Source organism: Saccostrea cucullata, unplaced genomic scaffold (assembly GCF_032062105.1).
Source record: "Saccostrea cucullata isolate Sc308-1 unplaced genomic scaffold, CSIRO_AGI_Scuc_v1 ctg2319, whole genome shotgun sequence".
Lineage (NCBI taxonomy): Eukaryota > Metazoa > Mollusca > Bivalvia > Ostreida > Ostreidae > Saccostrea > Saccostrea cuccullata.
The window spans coordinates 47635-65977 of NW_026940842.1; the positions used below are offsets into that span (position 1 = coordinate 47635).

At 41.6% G+C, this 18343-nt stretch overlaps 1 protein-coding gene across 1 annotated transcript in view; it reads left to right on the top strand.

The window, feature by feature from the left end:
- The window catches only part of LOC134256426 (uncharacterized), an 86216-nt gene that overhangs the window by 17415 nt on the left and 50458 nt on the right, over window positions 1-18343 (top strand). The window contains exon 3 of the mRNA XM_062739070.1: window positions 11972-12067. Within this exon, the coding sequence (XP_062595054.1) occupies window positions 11972-12067 (96 nt within the window). The remainder of the gene's footprint in view (window positions 1-11971; window positions 12068-18343) is intronic.

The following is an 18343-nucleotide window of genomic DNA, read 5'->3' on the forward strand; positions in this document are numbered from 1 at the left end:
TCGTGCCCAGTACCTCCAGGACCACCACATTCCTCCCCATTTTGAAAAAGGGCGTCCCAGCCCGTAACACAAGGACAAACTATCATGTACATAAAATTCACAATTATATCCTAGTGGGGCCTAACATTTTTAAAATCAATTACACATAATCACTAACATTTACATAGATAAACAAGCAAGCATATAATAATACAATATCAATATTACATATATTTAAGCATTAATGTCCATAATAAAAATTATAAAATAAATAGAAATTAACAGTTAATATCACAGTTCACAGAATCTCACGTCCGTTCCTGGTCCTGGGCGCCTCTCGTCCGAGTCTTCTCGGGTCCACCTCTGGGTCCTTCGGGGTCGTCCTCGTCAGGTGGTTCCTCGGCGACATCTCCGGTCGGCATCTCCAGATCCGGACATCCGGGCCGAGGACAGACATGATGTCTAGCGTGACATCACGTCCACGACTCCGTCGCGAACACTCAATCCTGGAACTGGCTCACCAAGGGATCCTTCTTGGAACATCAATGGTAAATCAAAAATCAGGAACACCAAGGATCGATCATAAAAGCAGGGAAATATCCCTGAATAATTAAAGGATCTGCTTCCCTAGCAGCGAGAACTAATATTTACAATCCAGCTAAAAATAGCTGCACATAACCCCGCATCCCTGCGGGACATAATCCTCCAAACTACAGATGTCGCACTGCACCATCATCCCTTTGGGATTAGACTGTAAGCACACACAATATTTCCTGGTTTTAGCTCCCCTGGTGGCTCTAGGTCTCTTGGGCGACTGAGGTTGTTTAGATTGATCTAGTCTTTCCCTAACCCGCTTACGAGTACCCATATACGGACCTGACTCCGCTGGCTTAGAGCTTACTTTTGGGTGACCCCCACTCCCCGGGCTCTCAGGACTTATTCCTGAGTCTGCGGTCCCCAGCGGTGCCACCGCATCATGCGTAGGAGAACTTTCCCCATCTCGGGCTACCGACTGTCCGGGCAACTTATTCTTATAGTTTATTAACCATTTGGGAAGTTGCCTGGACTCGCACCTTTTAAGCTTGTCATGGTGCATGACCTTGACCTCGCGCCGAGATTTTACAACAAATATTGTGTCCGATTTAGCTTCTATTATTATCCCAGGACCCCTCCATACTGACTCTACCTTTTTTCCCGCATTGCGGCGCCAGTAGACCAAGTCTCCGACCTTGAACTTACTGGTACGGACCTTAATGTCATGAGACCTTTTCATTGCCTTTTGCGCGACTTTTAGTTTTCCGCGGGCAATGTCGTGCGCGCTCTGAACATTTTCTTCTAGATCACGCACATACTTGTCGACCTCACCCTCCTCCCCATTTTGAAAAGACGTGGAAGGCGGTGGGGCGAACATCAAGGTTGCTGGTATATTTACTTCTCTACCCAGCATGAGACGATTTGGAGTGTATCCAGTATGGCGGTTTACCGCGGACCGCAACGCTCCAGCCAATGGGCCTAGGTACTTATCCCATGACTTGGGCTGGCCATCTACGTAGAAACGAACCGCGTCCATTAGAGTGCGGTTATAGCGCTCTACCTGGCCATTCCCTGACGGACGGTAGGGTGTGGTCCTGGCTTTATTGATCCCTAACATGGCACAAATCTTACAGAACAGCTCGCTCTCGAAGTTTCGGCCCTGATCTGTAAAGATTTCGTAAGGATAGCCAAATCGAGAAAAGAAGTCATTGATAGCGAAACGGGCGGTAACTTCCGCTGTCTGAGACGGAAGCGGAATACACTCTACCCACTTGGTAAAGTTGTCTACCATTATAAGTATGTATTCGTTCCCGCTATCAGTTCGAGGAAGCAGCCCGAGAAAGTCTAAATGTACCCTCTCCATCGGGGTTCCGGCTTGATAGCTCTTGAGCTCGGATCTGTTCGACAACGAACCCCGCTTATTCCTCGCACATACGTCACAAGTCCTGACATAAAGCTTAATATCCTTTGTCATGCGCCACCAGTAGAAATGTTGTTTAAGGCGTTCTTTAGTTCTCTGGATTCCCTGGTGACCGGAGGACGGTATGTCGTGACATAAGTGCATGATCTCGGATCGGAGACTCCGCGGCACCAGGAGCCGACGGGGCGCATCCGAGTCATCCGGTTCTCGCCAAACAACTCCTGTCTCGTCGAGATAAAAACAGTCTCGCTCCAGAAGATAGCACTTTTCTTCCGGACTACAGATAATTAAGTCACTTTCGGTAGGTAGGTCCCCAGACTCTAAGTACTGTCTCAGGTATACTATAGCTTTGTCATTTTTCTGTTTCCGAGCTATATCTGCGGAACTGTATGAAGAAAGCGAAATTCCCGCAGTGTCACCTGTTAACTAACAGACTTGAGGACTAACTGTCTCAATCTTGGGATCTAGACTCGACACCCCACTGACAGCAATCTGAAAACTGGGTAGTGCGGACGCACTGGCAGTCAAAGGAGTATCTTCCCAAGGACTAGAAACAATAGCCTGACGAAGAGTGGGATCTAACGAATCACAGTTACCCCCCTCAGCGGACGGACTCTCCGCTGGCACAGGCGCTTCGTCAAAGAGTTGGGACAAAGGAATTACATCGTCTATTTCGGTGTTAAAGTCATGCCAGCGTTCGTGGGCTCGGCGGCAATAATGGCATCCGCCGCAGGGCAAGTCTTCCACCCTAATTCTCGTCGAGTACCCCTGGCATGAATCAGGTATGTCCCGGGACAGAGCGTCAGCATTTACATGCTTCTTCCCCGGGCGGTGTACGATCCGCATGTTGTACTGGCTCAGTTCCTCGAGCCATCGAGCAATCTGGTTTTGCGGATGCTTAAAGTTCATCAGCCAGACCAGGCTATGGTGATCGGTCCTGACCGTGAACTCGCGACCCAGCAGGTAGTGGCGGAATTGTCTCGTAAACTTAATAACCGCCAGTAGCTCTTTACGAGTAGTACAATACCTGCGTTGTTCTGCGGATAGCACAGCACTCCCATACCGTATTGTTCTTTCTTTCCCACCCTGGATTTGGCTTAATTCCCCGCCCACGGCATAATCCGAGGCGTCAGTATCCAGGATGAAATGACCTGTACTGTTCGGTATCGCTAGAACTGGAGGTTTAGTCATTAACTGAATAAGTTCCTCGAAAGCATATTTTGCTTTTCCCCCCACCGGAAACCACTTTTTCCGGTAACCGCATACAGCGGAGCCGCAATTCTGGAGAAGTGAGGGATGAAACTACGGAGATAATTGGCGAAGCCAAGAAAGCGTTCTACGCCCTTAACATCACGCGGAACAGGCCAGTCACGCACTGACTCAATGTACTGGTCCCCCATCTCAACTCCGTGCTCGCTCACGGTTCTACCAAGGAACTCGACCTTAGTCTTAAACAGCTCGCACTTCCGAGGTTTGAATTTAAGGCCATATGCTCGGAACCGCTCAAACACTTGTCGTAGGTTATCAAGGTGAGCGTGTGCCGAAGATCCTAGGACTAAGATATCGTCGAAGAAAGCTAAGGCTATCTTCCAGTTGAGCCTGTGTAACACCAAATTTATGGCCCTAGCAAAGGTCGCGGGGGCATTACACAGACCAAACCCCATTCTAGTAAATTCAAATAGGTCATATTTTGTGATAAAGGCAGTCTTTTTCCGGTCTTCCGGAGCTATCTTAACCTGCCAATAAGCCGCATTAGCGTCAAGCTTAGAAAACCAGCGGTTTCCCGCTAGCGTGTCCATGTACTCCTCGATGAGTGGCAGAGGGTACGTGTCCTTGACTGTCACCTTATTCAAGGCTCTATAATCCACGCACCAACGGACGCTGCCATCCTTCTTCCTGACCAGAACTGGGGCGGACGCCCAGTCTGAGGAAGACGGCTGGATGACTCCGGCTTTTAACATCTTATCAAGATGACCCTCTTCCTCCCCTTGAAAAACAGCGGGGGTGCGCCGCATCCGCTGCTTGACAGGAGACGCGTTACCGGTGTCGATTCGGTGTTCGATCTCGGAAAAACTTCCGAGATCAAGGTCATCAGTAGCAAAGACGTCGGCAAATTCTTTAACTAGCTCCGCAGCCTGAGACCTGACTTCCACAGGCGCGGTCTTGCCTAACTGTTCTAGCAGTGGGGCAATATGCTTATTACTGTTTCCCCCCTCGGCTGACACACGACGCACTGTGGGATCGGTACCCTCAACTGAGACCGCAGGGACAGCTTCCCCTAACTTGGCACCAGTCTTTATTATGTGGCTTCTGTCAGTTAAGTTTAGTATGCACAGTTTGGCTCCATTTCCTGCAGCGTTATATGTCCGAGAGGCTACTATACCAGGCGGAAAAATGTTAGCTGGTTCCAGCATAAACTCTGGCATCTCGGAACTAAGGGTGCACTCGATAACTTGGGCAGTGTGCGGAGGGACCCGCACTCTGCGGACTGAAACTGCATCGAGTACTGGAACTTAGGGCAAAATGCATGTCTATTCCCTTGACCCTTAGAGTACCTGCTTCGCATGAAACTTCTGCACCATGTGCGCGCAGGAAATCAATCCCCAGAAGCATTTCATCTTGCAAAGGGCCAACATAGATCGGGTGATAAAAATCATAATCCCCAATGCGTAAATTGAGATTTCCGAGGTACTGTGCGGTCATACCAGCCCCCTCGCCAGCTAGCCTAACATTAGTGTCTCTAACAACTTCGGGCTGCGGCCTCGGGGACTTATAAACTTCACTTGAGATTATTGTGATGTCGGCTGCTGTATCTATAGTCGTTTAATATGCTGACCTCCTATGCATATGGGGATGCGCCACGCACCCGAGCCTATGCTATGACTACCTGACCTAACTGAGGGAATAACATAAGTGGCCTTGATAGTCGGAGTGTCAGCAAAAGTCACCCTATTAGCACTAGTCGAGCGCTCCCCAGTCCTAGTCTCTGCACATTTTTTCAGACACGGGCACAAGGGCTGCGGGTTGCTCCTACGCGGACAATTCCGCCGTACGTGCCCCGGTTCTTTGCACTCATAACAAACGATTGTCCCTGAACCCTTAGAGTGCCCTTGATTCGCTGATTTCCCCCCTATAGGCTTACGTGTAGGGCTACGTCCCCTACTTGATGACGGGTCCCTCAAGGACCCTCGCTCGGGACTTAATCCTCGGGTGCTGTCCTCCGAGTCTCGGGAATAGTATGTTCTATACGGGACCCGATCCAGCGACTCGGAACGGTCCCTGCTGGCACGATCGGAACGGTCCCTGCTGGCATGATTAGGACGGTCCCTGCTGGCACGATTAGAACGGTCCCTTGACTCCGAGCGCCCTCTGCGTGCCACGTAAAAATCTTGACTTTCAGAACCTGATCTGGCCCGATAATAACCCAGATTTGGCGACTGACTCTGGTCATTTTGACGGTCTCTAGAGAGCGATCTAACCGCCCTCGGCCGGCGGGCTAAAGCTCTGCGACTAAGCTGATAAGTTTTGACTCTCTTAATCGCTTCTTCTAGAGTCCCCGGGGGATTATTAATTAACTGCTGCCCCGCCTCGCCGTCATTACACCCCAGAGCAAATCAGACGACTATTTGCTCTTGGAAAACTTCCGGCGAAGTTCCGCTACCAAACGCTTTCTGGGCAGTGTCCATTACGCGGTCCCCCCATTGCTCTATAGCTTCGTCCGCTCGCTGGCAGATAGAATTAAATTCCAGCTTGAGGCGGCTCTTAGGGAAGTTTTACCGAATCTCTCCTCCATCCGGAGAACGACCTCTCGGAAACTTAACAGCGCGCCTCGTCGCCTGAGGATATCAAAGTACTTAAGAGCTGCCCCCTCTAGCGTAAGACTTAGGGCGAACAGAGAGTCGGGACCACTCCACTGATGATATTCGGCGATTGTGGAGAACTTTGAATAGAATGGTCCCCACTCTACATCCCCATTGTACTTCATCCACTTTATTTCAGCCGGAATATTCCTACTCACGCTACTCCGAGTACCAGGAGGTATTAAGCTCGGAAATTGGGATGCATCTGCCGTAGTCATTAATGTGTGACCTTGAGGTACCCAAGACCAATCCCCTATTCCAGGTACAAATGACGGTCCTCCTCTTAGTGCCGCCGACTGCCCTACCAACCCATCATAGTAGCCAGAGCCCTGACTACCCAAGTTAGCTGTACTAGAAGACACAGATGCAGTTGGTGCCGTCACTGGCACACCCATGCCACCAGCAACATGATCTGGAACAGAAGGGCCCGTGCTAGGATGTATAGGATACCCCCCGTTCCCTGATAAGAACGAGCCAAATGTAATAGTACTCGGCAAACCTGAGCCAAGACTACTGTAGTCTACTGAAGAAAATGGCTGACTTTGAGATGCGAAAACAGAAGTGACCTTATAGTTTGGGTTAGGAACAGATTCGGTACTAGGTAAACTAGCGACAGGCTGCACTGCAGGACACTGCACTGGCAATGAGCTAGGAACCCAGGGACTCCCCTGGCTACTAGTCATTACAGACGAACTGGCAGTGACTTTGAGCTCTTGTGGCTCAGTTACTGACTGCGATTTCTCAGACTTCATCATTCCCGCAAGCATTTTAGTTATTTCACTTAACCGAGTCCCCATGTTTGTTTCCATAGACCCCACCTGAGACGTCATGTCGGTTTTCAGAGTCCCCATCTGAGACGTCATGTTGGCTTCTAACGAGCCTATATCTCCCCGCAGTGCTCCTACGTCCTGACCAAGGCTATTTACCCTGCTATTAACCGCACCAAGGTCACCCTGAACCTGGGAAATATTTCCCTGAATCTGACCTATTTCCCCCTGCATTCGGTCAACTACCCCCTCCAGGATAGTCTGTCGTTCCTGGAGCAGGGAATAAAACTGCTGGAAACCGGGCGTTTCCAAAGACCCATCAGCTCCCTGTGTAAGTGACATATCTCCGCCCTCATACTGGGTGACATTATCCGGGGCACCCTCCCCCTGGGGCATCGGTGTGCTACACACACCCGCAGCAAATCTAACGCTTCCGGGAGGCGGAACTTTCCGCGGACTGCGTTCTCCCGGGGTACTCCCCAGACCCGCTTGGTCATTTCCCCCAACATGAACGTCCCAGTCCCCACTAGGCCTCGAAGTCCCTCTCCCCCTACCCAAGGAACTGAAAACATGATTTATCTCTCCCGGTATCCTCAAAACGGCAAAATTACAAACTTACATGAATTAAGCGGTTAATCCGCTAAACAAGAAACGCAAGTATAAACGTATATACAAAATACATCTTACCTTACATCTCAGAAAAAATATCCAAGATGGCGACGGGCACTAACATGTGCAGGTAAGGTTTTACCCCGCAGTCAAACTAATATACCCTGGTACGCCGCGCCAATATAGCTTTTCTCTATATTAACTACTATTACGGTGATGGCGGAACAGAGAAAACACTATGTTAAAATAATCCGCTGTTTATTAGTGCCCGCAGTTATAATATACAATATAGATTACAATAATGGCGGAGCTGACAGAGACACGTCTGTACTCTGCAGCATGTAATAGAAAAGAGAGCGAGGATAGGTATACGTCACGACAGGTGCTGTGACGTATACCATATGATCGGTGGTAGCAGGGCAATTCGAGGCCAGTACCTCCAGGACCACCACAGTACCAATATATTAAATTTGCATTAAAGAAAAGTTTAATCTTTTTATATTGCCATACGGGGGTATCAGTCTTTCACAGATACATCTTGTTTATCTGAAAAAAAATCGCCAGTGTTTCCAATGTCATCTGAACTGTACTGCTTAAGGATGCACACTACCTGAGGTAGCTTCAGATGCTGACATATATTTTCCAGATGAAGGTTTGGAGCAAGTTCATTCTTAAGTAACTATAAGTCATATGTTGACAAACGGTCATGGTTGATATATCTAAGAATGCACACTACCAGCCTTGCTTTGGATGATTGATCTGACTTTAATATTTTTATGAGTGAACAGGTTTTAGTTTTTTATGCCCCTGTATACGAAGTTTCGGGGGTATATAGTTTTTCTCATGTCCGTCTGTCTGTCTGTCTCTCTCTCTGTCTGTCTGTCCGCAAAAACTCTAACCTTGCCCATAATTTTTGATTTAGTGGAGCTATGACTTTCACATTAAATATGTGTATTCCTTGTGACAAGACCTTTCTTTGAGTGCCACTTTGACCTTGACCATGGAGTTTGACCCACTTAACACGAAAATTTCAAACTTTTACTTTGGCCATTTCTTTTGAACAGTAGTAACCAGGACACTTATACTTCACATACCTCTAGGTATATATTCTTTGTGGCAAGACCTTTCATTGGATACTACCAGCCTTGACTTTTTGACCATGACCTTGGAGATTTCCGTACTTATTAAAACACTTTATCCTTAGCAATAACTTAGCGGCAAGGGCTAGAGCTTTCCTGTTTCACGTATGTTATCATTGTAAAAAGACCCTTCATTTGATACGAAGATCTTTGACTCTTTGACCTTGGAGTTTGTCCTACTTTTAAAAAAACAAACCTTGATCATATCTTTTAAGGGATTAAAGCTAATGCTTTTATACTTTATTTATTCAATCTTTGTGACAAGACCTTTCATTTAATACCAAGACCTTTTATCTTTTGACCTTGACCTCAGAGTTAGACCTATTTTTTAGTTCCCTGAGCCGAATGCTCAAGTGAGCTTTTCTGATCAAAATTTGTCCATATTCTGTAGTAGTTGTCGTTGGCGTCGTCGTTGTCGTTGTAAACTTTTTACATTTTCATCTTCTTCTCAAGAACCACTGGGCGTATTTCAACCAAACTTGCCACAAAGTATCCTTAGGTAAAGAGAATTCAAGTCTATAAAAATGAAGGGCCACGCCCTCTTCCAAGGGGAGATAATTATGATTTTGTGAAAAATTAATGGCATTTTAAAAAAATCTTCTCAAGAACCACTTGGCCAAGAAAGACGAAACTCGTGTGGAATCATTCTCAGGTAGTGTAGATTCGAGTTTGTTCAAATCATGACCCCTGGGGTAGGGTGGGGCCACAATGGCAGATCAAAGTTTTACATAGGAATATATAGGAAAAACCTTTACAAATCTTCTGAAGAATGATTGAGACAGGAAAGATGAAACTCATGTGGAATCATCCTCAGGTAGTTTTGATTCAAGTTTGTGTATAACCTGACCCCTGGGGGTAGGGTTGGGCCACAATCGTTGATCAAAATTTTACAAAACAATATATAGGAAAAATCTTCTTCTCAAGAACTATTGAGACAGAAAAAGTGAAACTCATGTGAAATCATCTTCAGGTAGTTAAGATTCAAGATTGTTCAAATCATGACCCCCGGGGGTAGGGTGGGGCCCAAATGGCCGATCAAGGTTTTACGTAGTAATATATACGAACATCTTTTAAAATCATCCGCTCAAGTACTACAAAGCCATGATTACTGATATTTATTGAATCATCCTCAGGTAATGTAGATTCAAGTTTGTCAAAATTATAACCCCTAGGGATAGGGTGGGGCCAAAATGGGGTAAAAGTTATGTTTAGTCATATTTGCATGTAAAGATCCTCATGTATTGAAGATTTAAATTTATTCAAATCACAGCCCTTTGGGGCAGGGAGGGAAACAATGGGGAATCAAATTCAAATTATAGCCAAGTAATATGTAGGAACAAAATGTTTTAAAAGAAATCTTTTTATCAAGGACAGCAAATTCATATGCTCTATTGATATGAAGGCATTCTCAAATAGTATTAAGATTCTAGCCCCTCCCCCCCCCCCACCTCAGTAATCTTTTAGTTCTGATCTGATATGTGCTTTTTCCGAGCCGATGTGCTCAGACGAGCGATGTGGTCCCTTTACCTCTTGTTAAATTTTTTAACCTTGGCACATTTTTTGAACGGTTAAATAGAGCTAGTGCTTCCAAACTTAACATATGTATTCTTTGTGGCAAGACCGTTTATTGGATACCAATAACCTTGACCTTTAAACCTTGGAGATTTCTGTACTTATGAAAAACTTTAACCTTGGCAATAACTTTTGAAGGGTAAGGGCTAGGGGTCTCGCACTTCACATATGTAATCCTTGTGACAAGACCTTTATTGAATACCAATAATCTTGACCTTCTGACCTTGATCTTGGTGTTTCACCTTCTTTTAAAATCATTTTAACCTTGGCCATACTTTCTAAACAATTAGTGCTAGGGCTTCCATACTTCACGTCGCCCGCGTGGCGCAGTGGTTAGAGCGTCTGCTCTAGAGTCGCGAAGTAAGGAGTCAATCCTTATGTCGCGGGTTCGAATCCCACTGTGGGACGTGGAGACCGGTCCTTCGGATGAGACCGTATAAACCGAGGCCCCGTGTCGCAGTATGTGCTGGCACGAAAAAGATCCCTTACTGCTCAAAGGCCCTAAGTGCCGAGAGGGACGTTAAACAACATACAATCAATCCATACTTCACGTATGATTTATTTGTGTCAAGCCAATTTATTGGATACCTATAACCTTGACCTTCTGACCTTGACCATGAAGATATCTGTACTTATGGGAAAAACCTTAACCTGGCCATAACTTTGGAACAGATGGTGATAGGACTTTCATGTTTCATAATTGGATTTCCAGTCAGGTGACCTACTTTTGGTACAAATTACTATATAAAATTTGCATTTAAGAAAAGTTTAATCCTCAAGTTGTCTTACGGGGGCATCAGTGTTTCACAAACACGTTTTGTTTTTTGTGCAAGTCTCATTTCCAAGTAATTTTAAGCCATATTGACCAAACTTGCAACAATGATACATGAGTGAACAATTATCATAAAGGTGTTGGTGCAGGTCTCATTTTCAAGTAATAATATGCCCTAGATATGTTGTCCAAACTTACATGGATGATACATTAAAAGGATGCACATTTATGGATTTACTTATGATGGTGGATCTGGCCTACATTTTCTGGATGAGGGAACAGGTTAAATAAAGTCTTGGGAACTGGTTCATACTAAAGTAACTTTGAGCCTTAACTTTACCAAACTTGCCTGGATGACGCATCAATGGATGCACACTAATGGACTTGCTTCAGATACTGGATTTGAATATAATTTTTTTCTAGATGAGTGACTAGTTAGAAGTTTGGGAGAAGTCTATTCTAATGTAACTGCAAGCCAATTATCCGATCAAAAATTGCAAAAATTAATTCTGACATCAATTTCTGTTCAACATCGTTCGTATTGTAGCCATAGTACAAAATAAATCATCTTTTAAAACTAATATCATAGTATGCTATGCCGTTTATTAGTGCTGAATATTTTTCTTATATCCCATTTTTTAAAAAATAGTTTAAACCGTCAGACGGCAAATAGAGCAAATTTCTGTGGACGCGGTCTTTTTTCTACAGATAACGTGGACGACATAACACTTACAAGTAACAAACGACAGTGAAGATAGAAAAGAAATATTTTATAATGTCATTTTTTTAATAATCTACTTTCAATAATTCTTTCTAATAAAATTCAAACATATTGGAGTTTTCTAACCCGCGTGTATACTATGTGGGTACATGTACATGAAAGAGTTTGACGCGTGACCATGTATTTGTTTTCAAAACATGCAAACAAACTATCAGGAAGCACAGGTAGCTGACCTGTCAATCAAATAAGAAGCTATTGTTTTTTTATGATTGACAGGCGGTAAATTATTGATCTTGAATCAGGAAGATTTGGGGGCGCTAACATAAAATTGGGTGTTTTAAGACAAAATTTGTTGGTGTGAGCTCTGTTATCTTTGATTACCTTATGTTTATGTTTATGCAGGGTTGTCCCTTAGAATTGAAAAAGGAGGGGACATAAGTAGAAGGGTGATCTGGGGTTTGTCCCCTAACAAGTTGTTTAAATTGGGGGAAATACCAGCCAGGGGTTAACTTCAGGTTATGCTATACAAGTATACAGGTATGTATGAATCGATCATGTTCCATTTAGTTTCAAATAACAGAAAAATATGGATTTACAGAAAAAGATGAAGGGGAGGACATTCAAGGAGAAAGGGTGAAAAAGAAGGAAATGGTAGAAAAGGAAAGGAAGAAGGAAGATACAACGCAAAGAAAAGGTTTTGTTCATTTACCCAGATGATATTTTTAGCTCACCTGAGCCAAAGGCTCAAGTGAGCTTTTCTGATCAAAATTTTTACGTTGTCGTTATAAACTTTTCACATTTTCATCTCTTTCTCAAGAACCAAAGAGCAAATTTCAACAAACTTGCCACAAATAATCCTTAGGTGAAGGACATTCAAATTTGTTCAAATGAAGGGCCACACCCTCTCCCAAGGGGAGATAATTATGAATTCTTGAAAAATTATTGACATACGTTAATAATTTTTTCTCAAAAACCACTGGGATAGGAAAGATACAATTCATGTAGAAGCATTCTCAGGTAGTGTAAATTCAAGTTTTTTCAAATCATGACCCCCAGGGGAAGGATTGGGCCACGTGGGGTATCAAAGTTGAATATCAGAAGTCATAGGAAAAGTCTTTAAAAATCTTCTCAAGAACAGCAAAGCCATGATTGATCATAGTTTATAAATGGAATTATCCTCTGGTAGTGTAGATTCGAATTTGTTCAAATCATAACCCCCGGGGGTAGGGTGGGACCACAGTGGGGTATCAAAGTTAAACATAGGAAAACAAAGGAAAAATCTTTTAAAATCTTCATCTCAAGAGCAGCAAAGCCATGATTGGTCATAGTGATGTTGAAGTGATGCCGGAGGCTCAAGTGAGCTATTCTGATCAAAATTTGTCCCTTTTCGTTGTTGTTGTCGACGTTGTCATCGCAAACTTTTCACCTTTTCATCTTCTACACAAGAAGCACTGGGCCAATATCAACCAAACTTGCCACAAAGTATCCTTGGGTGGAGGGATTCAAGTTTAATCAATTGGAGGGCCAAGCCCTCTTCTCAGGGGAGATAATTATGAATTAATGAAAAATTACTGTCATCTTTTAAAAAACCTCTTCTCAGGAACGACTGGGCCAGGAAAGATGAAACTCATGTTGAAGCATCCTCTTTAGTTTATTCAAATCATGACCCCAGGGGTAGGGTGTGGCCATGATTGGGGGGAGGATTCCGGGTTTATAATTTAACATAGGAATACGTAGGAAAAATCTCTAAAAATCTTCTTAACAAGAATAGCAAAGCTATGATTGGTCATATTTATATGAAAGCATCCTCATGTGGTGTAGATTCAAGTTTGTTTAAATCATGATCCCATTTGAAACCACTTTAACATTTAAATGTTTCAATACTGGATAATTTTTGCTTTTAGTTTTATATAGCTGGAGCTCAGGTGAGCGATGTGGCCCCTGTGTCCCTTGTTTGAATCTGTTGTTAATAGACAAAGAGATTTAAGTACCAGTTCGCGGCGAAAAATATTCGCAATGACAAGGCTCTCGCTAATCTCGAGAATATAATCTCGGACGCGAATAAAAGTTGGTTTACAGTATCTTCTGGTAGTGTAGTTTCAAGTTTGTTCAAATCTTGATCCCCAAAGGTAGGGTGAAACTACTGTTAGGGATCAAAGTTTAATATAGGAATACATAGGAAAATCTTTTTAAAACTTTTTCTCAAGAACAGCAAAGTCATGATAGGTAATAGTTTATATGTTGAAGCATCCTCTTGTAGTGTAGATTCAAGGTTGTTCCGTCATGATCCTGGGGCCAGGGTAGGGCCATAATAGGTAATCAAAGTTTTAAAAAGGATTACATACAAACATTCTTTAAAATTCTTCTTCTCGAGAACAGCAAAGGTTTGATTATTCATATTATTTATATGAAAGCATCCTCGGGTAGTGTAGATTCAAGTTTGTTCAAATCATGACCCGGGTTGGGGGAAGGGGGATGAGTGGGGCCACAATGGGTGATCAGAGTTTTACAAAGGAATACATGGGATAAATCGTGAGAAGCATTCACATTTCAAGAACAGCAAATCCATTATTGATCATGAATATGAAAGCATTGAAAAAGGTAATGTAGATTTAGATTTGTTCAAATCATAAACAACAAGGAGAAAAGAGGAGGCATTAGTGGGTCATAGTTATACAGAGGAATATCAAGGCTATAGCAATGAAAAAAAAATCATCTTACAAACAGCAAAGCGATTATGTATCATGTTAATTTAAAAGCATCCGTAGGAAGTATTGATTTACTTTTGTTCAAATACACGCCAATTTCCTGAACCCACTTTTACTAGTATGTTTTAACTTTTCAATACTGAACTGATTTTTAGATTACCTGAGTTTACTCAGGTGACCTATTGCTATCCGCTTTCGTCCGTCGTCGTGCATTGTGTATCGTGCGTTAACTTTTGAACATTTTCACCTTCTCTGCAACCACTCAAACAATTTCAACCAAATTTTCCATAAAACATCTAAGGAGGAAGGGAAACAAAAATCGTGAATTTTATGGTCCCTGTTCCCCTAGGGCCTGAGGGGTGAGGCCAAACCTACTAAAATAAATGCAATCTTTAAAAATCTTCTTCCTTACTCCTGGACATCAAGCAGTCAAGATGTTTGCATGATTGTCATCAGCATTGAGTCCTCTGGCAACATTATGAAATTTATGGCCCTCTTTAAAATTTAATAAACAAACCAAATACGTTGTTATGTTGAATAAGACTGCCTCTTCCAAAATTATGAATTTCATTGCCTTGGGGTAAGGGGTTCTGGTGTTAGGGTCGAGCTCTATTAATTATAAAGGGAAAATGCATAAATCCTTTGAAAATCTTCTTCTCTGCTCCTGGGTATTAAAAAAGCTAAACAAGTATATAGTTATGTTGAATAAGAGTTCCTCTTTCAAAATTGTGAATTTCTTGGCCCCAAGGTCAGGGGTTTTGGTGTTAGGGCGGGGCTCTATTGATCATTTATTGATCATATAGTGAAAATATATTTATTCTTTAAAAATCTTCTTCTCTGCTCCTGAGTATTAAACCAATGAACAATGTACATAATTATGATGATGAAGGATGCCTCTTCAAGATTTGTGAATTTCTTGGCCCCAGGGTCAGGGGTTTTTGTGTTAGGTCGGGGCTCTAATAATTATTTAGTGGAAATAAATGAATTATAAAGTGGACATGTATTTTCTATTTGTTACTCTGATCTACCTCTGGGTATTAAGTAAACAAAGTAAGCAAGTGTATAGTTATGATAAGCAACAGTACCTGTTTGAAAATTTTGACTTTCATGGCGTTTGATTTAAAACACGAACCAATTCAATTGTTGGAAAGTTGTTATATGCCATATGATACTCGAGTAACCTATAAGGCCCGTGAGCCTCTTGTTGCTTTTACCTAGCCAATTGCCCAGGTGAGCGATGTGGCCCCTGGGTCTCTTGTTAAGATTGTTGTTAATTTTAATTCACTCCAACAAAATGGGTGAGCTAATTTAATTAATACCATCAACATCAGTGACAAAGGTAAAAGTCTTTTCAAGAACTTCCTCGCACTATATTAATCAGAGATACTGAGTACATGAAAAATGTTTCGATCTTTGATAGTAATATCTGTGATTCATTAAACCAGTCGAAGTTTCAGATGCTGCAAATTCAACTAAAGAATGACATGGAGCTAAGTTAATGTTTTTGGAGCGGGACTAATTAAAGTTTTAGAAGCAGGTTTTTGGATTAGATACTGTAAACCAACTTTTATTCATGAGCGAGAAATTTTCTTGAGGTTTGCGAGAGCATCGTCATTGCGAATATTTCTCGCCGTGAACCGGTCTTTAAAGTCTCTGTGTCTATTGAAAAATTTCCAAAAAATTTTGAATGCAAAAATTAATCTTTGCAAATTAGTATTCCCTTAGTAAATCGCGAAATAAACTCGTTGCGAATATCAGTTGGTGTACAGTATCATTTTCAAGCAACAACAAGCTCTATTGACCAAACTTGCATGCATGTAAGTATTCAAACAGCTAAACTAAACTTCTGATGCTGAATTTGATCTACATTTTTTGGATGAATGACCAAGAAAATGTTTTAGACGATTTTCAATTCTAAAGTTAGTGCTGGTAATTAAGTCCTTGAAACTTAAACTGATGACACATCTAGGAGTGCACACTTGTTGACTTGTTTTTGATGCTAAATCTGATCTAAATTTTTGGGATGAATGGCCAGGTTCAAGTTTTTGGAGCAGGTATTCTAAAGTACATGTACCTATAAGCCCTATATTGACCAAATTGAATGGGTGATACATTTAAGGATGCTTCAGATGTTTGGTTTGATTCTATTACCTGACATGGTTAAAGTTCTAAGGGCAAGGTCATTCTTAATAACTTTTTGCTATATCAGGACTAAACTACCATTGATAAGGCATCAAAGGATACTTAGACTAACAATGAAACTCACGTGTCACTCGAATTAAAATTAGATGTTTTGAAATTCCTATTACTTCAGAAACATTTGTGAATCAGTAGCTATATAGTGGATTGGGAACATCTAATTTTAGTAAGATAGAGAATTTGTGTATATGGTTTTAGAATTCTAGAAATGCAACAAGATTTTTTTTTTCAATATGATTGAAGGGCTTTTATTGATTTTTCTGAAAATGCTGTCCTCTGAAAATCATGATGAAAACGATTTAAAATCATTTTTATATACCATTTAACGGATTATTTTTACTGCAGCTGTAATTTTTAAAAGAATTTTGGTTTAGTGATTTTTATTTTTACTTGTTAAAAGTTTACAAATTCAGCATTTATACCCGTAAAAATTAATCGGAGGTAAAATTCAGATCAATGATTATTAGTACTTTTGATCACAGGCACTTATTTCGTATACGAGGTACCCCTTACTTATCTTTACCACAAGGTACCTAACTCAATTTCAGGCACCTCCGCTTCTAGTTCGTATTTTGTTAATATATTGATTATTAACCTACTTTAAAATGACATCGTTCACTTTGAAACAATTAAATCATTTCAGAAGACTATGGTGTAATCTCCTTATCGTAAACCACTCATTTATTCCTCAATATATTCACCTTGGAATGAATACTCGGAAGTCTCTGGTTTTATCCTATATCTATAACCCCAACCGGAAGTCAGTGTATCTTATAGAATGTCTTAATTTGTATCGAGGTAGTTTTTTTAAGGAATAAATGAGTGGTTTACGATATAGAGGTTCGACCAGAGACTTCTGAAATGATTTAATTGACAAGAATAGAGTCTTTCGAAGTGAACGATGTCATTTTAAAGTAGGTTAATGATCAATATATTAACAAATTACGAACTTGAAGCGGACTTTGTGGTAAATATAAGTAGGGGGTACCCCGTATACGAAACAAGTGCCTGTGCCTTTGATGCATTTTCTTCAAATACCAGTAAATGTGTTTGACAACCTGATGTAAAAAAAAAAAAAATTATTTTTTTCGATTATAACTATTTATTAACTTATGATATGTTTGTTCGTTTACCTTTATATATTATATGCCATTCATCAATTGAATTCCTTTTTTATGCACCTGGATCGAAAGATCCGAGGCGTATATTGTTTTTGTCCTGTCTGTCTGTCTGTTTGTCTGCAAACTTTATCCTTCGCCGTAACTTTTGAACCATAAATGGCTGAGACTTCATATTTGGTATGTATACTCCACTAGTTAAGTTCTTTCAAATGTCATAAAGGTCAATGACCTAGAGATCATGACCTTGAATGTGACCAATATGCTAAAATAGTTTTTTTTTCTGCAAACTTTACCCTTCGCCATATCTTTTAAACCATAAAAGATAGAGACTTCATATTTGGTATGCATTGAACACTGGTTAAGTTCTTTTAAATGACACCATGGTCAATGACCTTGTATCCTGACTGTAACCTATACGCTAAATATAGCTTTATTGTCGGCAAACTTTAACCTTTGCAATAACTTTTGAAGGAAGAAAGATAGAGACTTGATATTTGGCATTTATACTTCACTGAATAGGCCCTTTCACATGGCACCAAGGTCAATGACCTTATGACCTTGACTGTGTCCTATATGCTAAAAATAGCTTTTTTGAACCTTCATTATAGCTTTTGAACCATGAGAGATAAAGACTTCATATTTGGTATGCATATTTCACTAATCAAGTTCTTTCAAATGACACCAAGATTACTGACCTTGGGACCTTGACTGTAACCTATATGCTAAAAATGTTTTTTTTTTACTTTGTTGCCGCCGAGCGCATATTGTTTCACAAACACATCTTGTTTTAAATACGCATTGCTAGGTATAATTATTGTTGCACACCACGTGCTGTTTTGATTTTACTGGAAACAAAGAGAGACAACTCAAACGATCATGATTTAATTCACCGTATTACAATGACTTAGAAGTCACAGTTTTAATTTGAAGCACATATACACA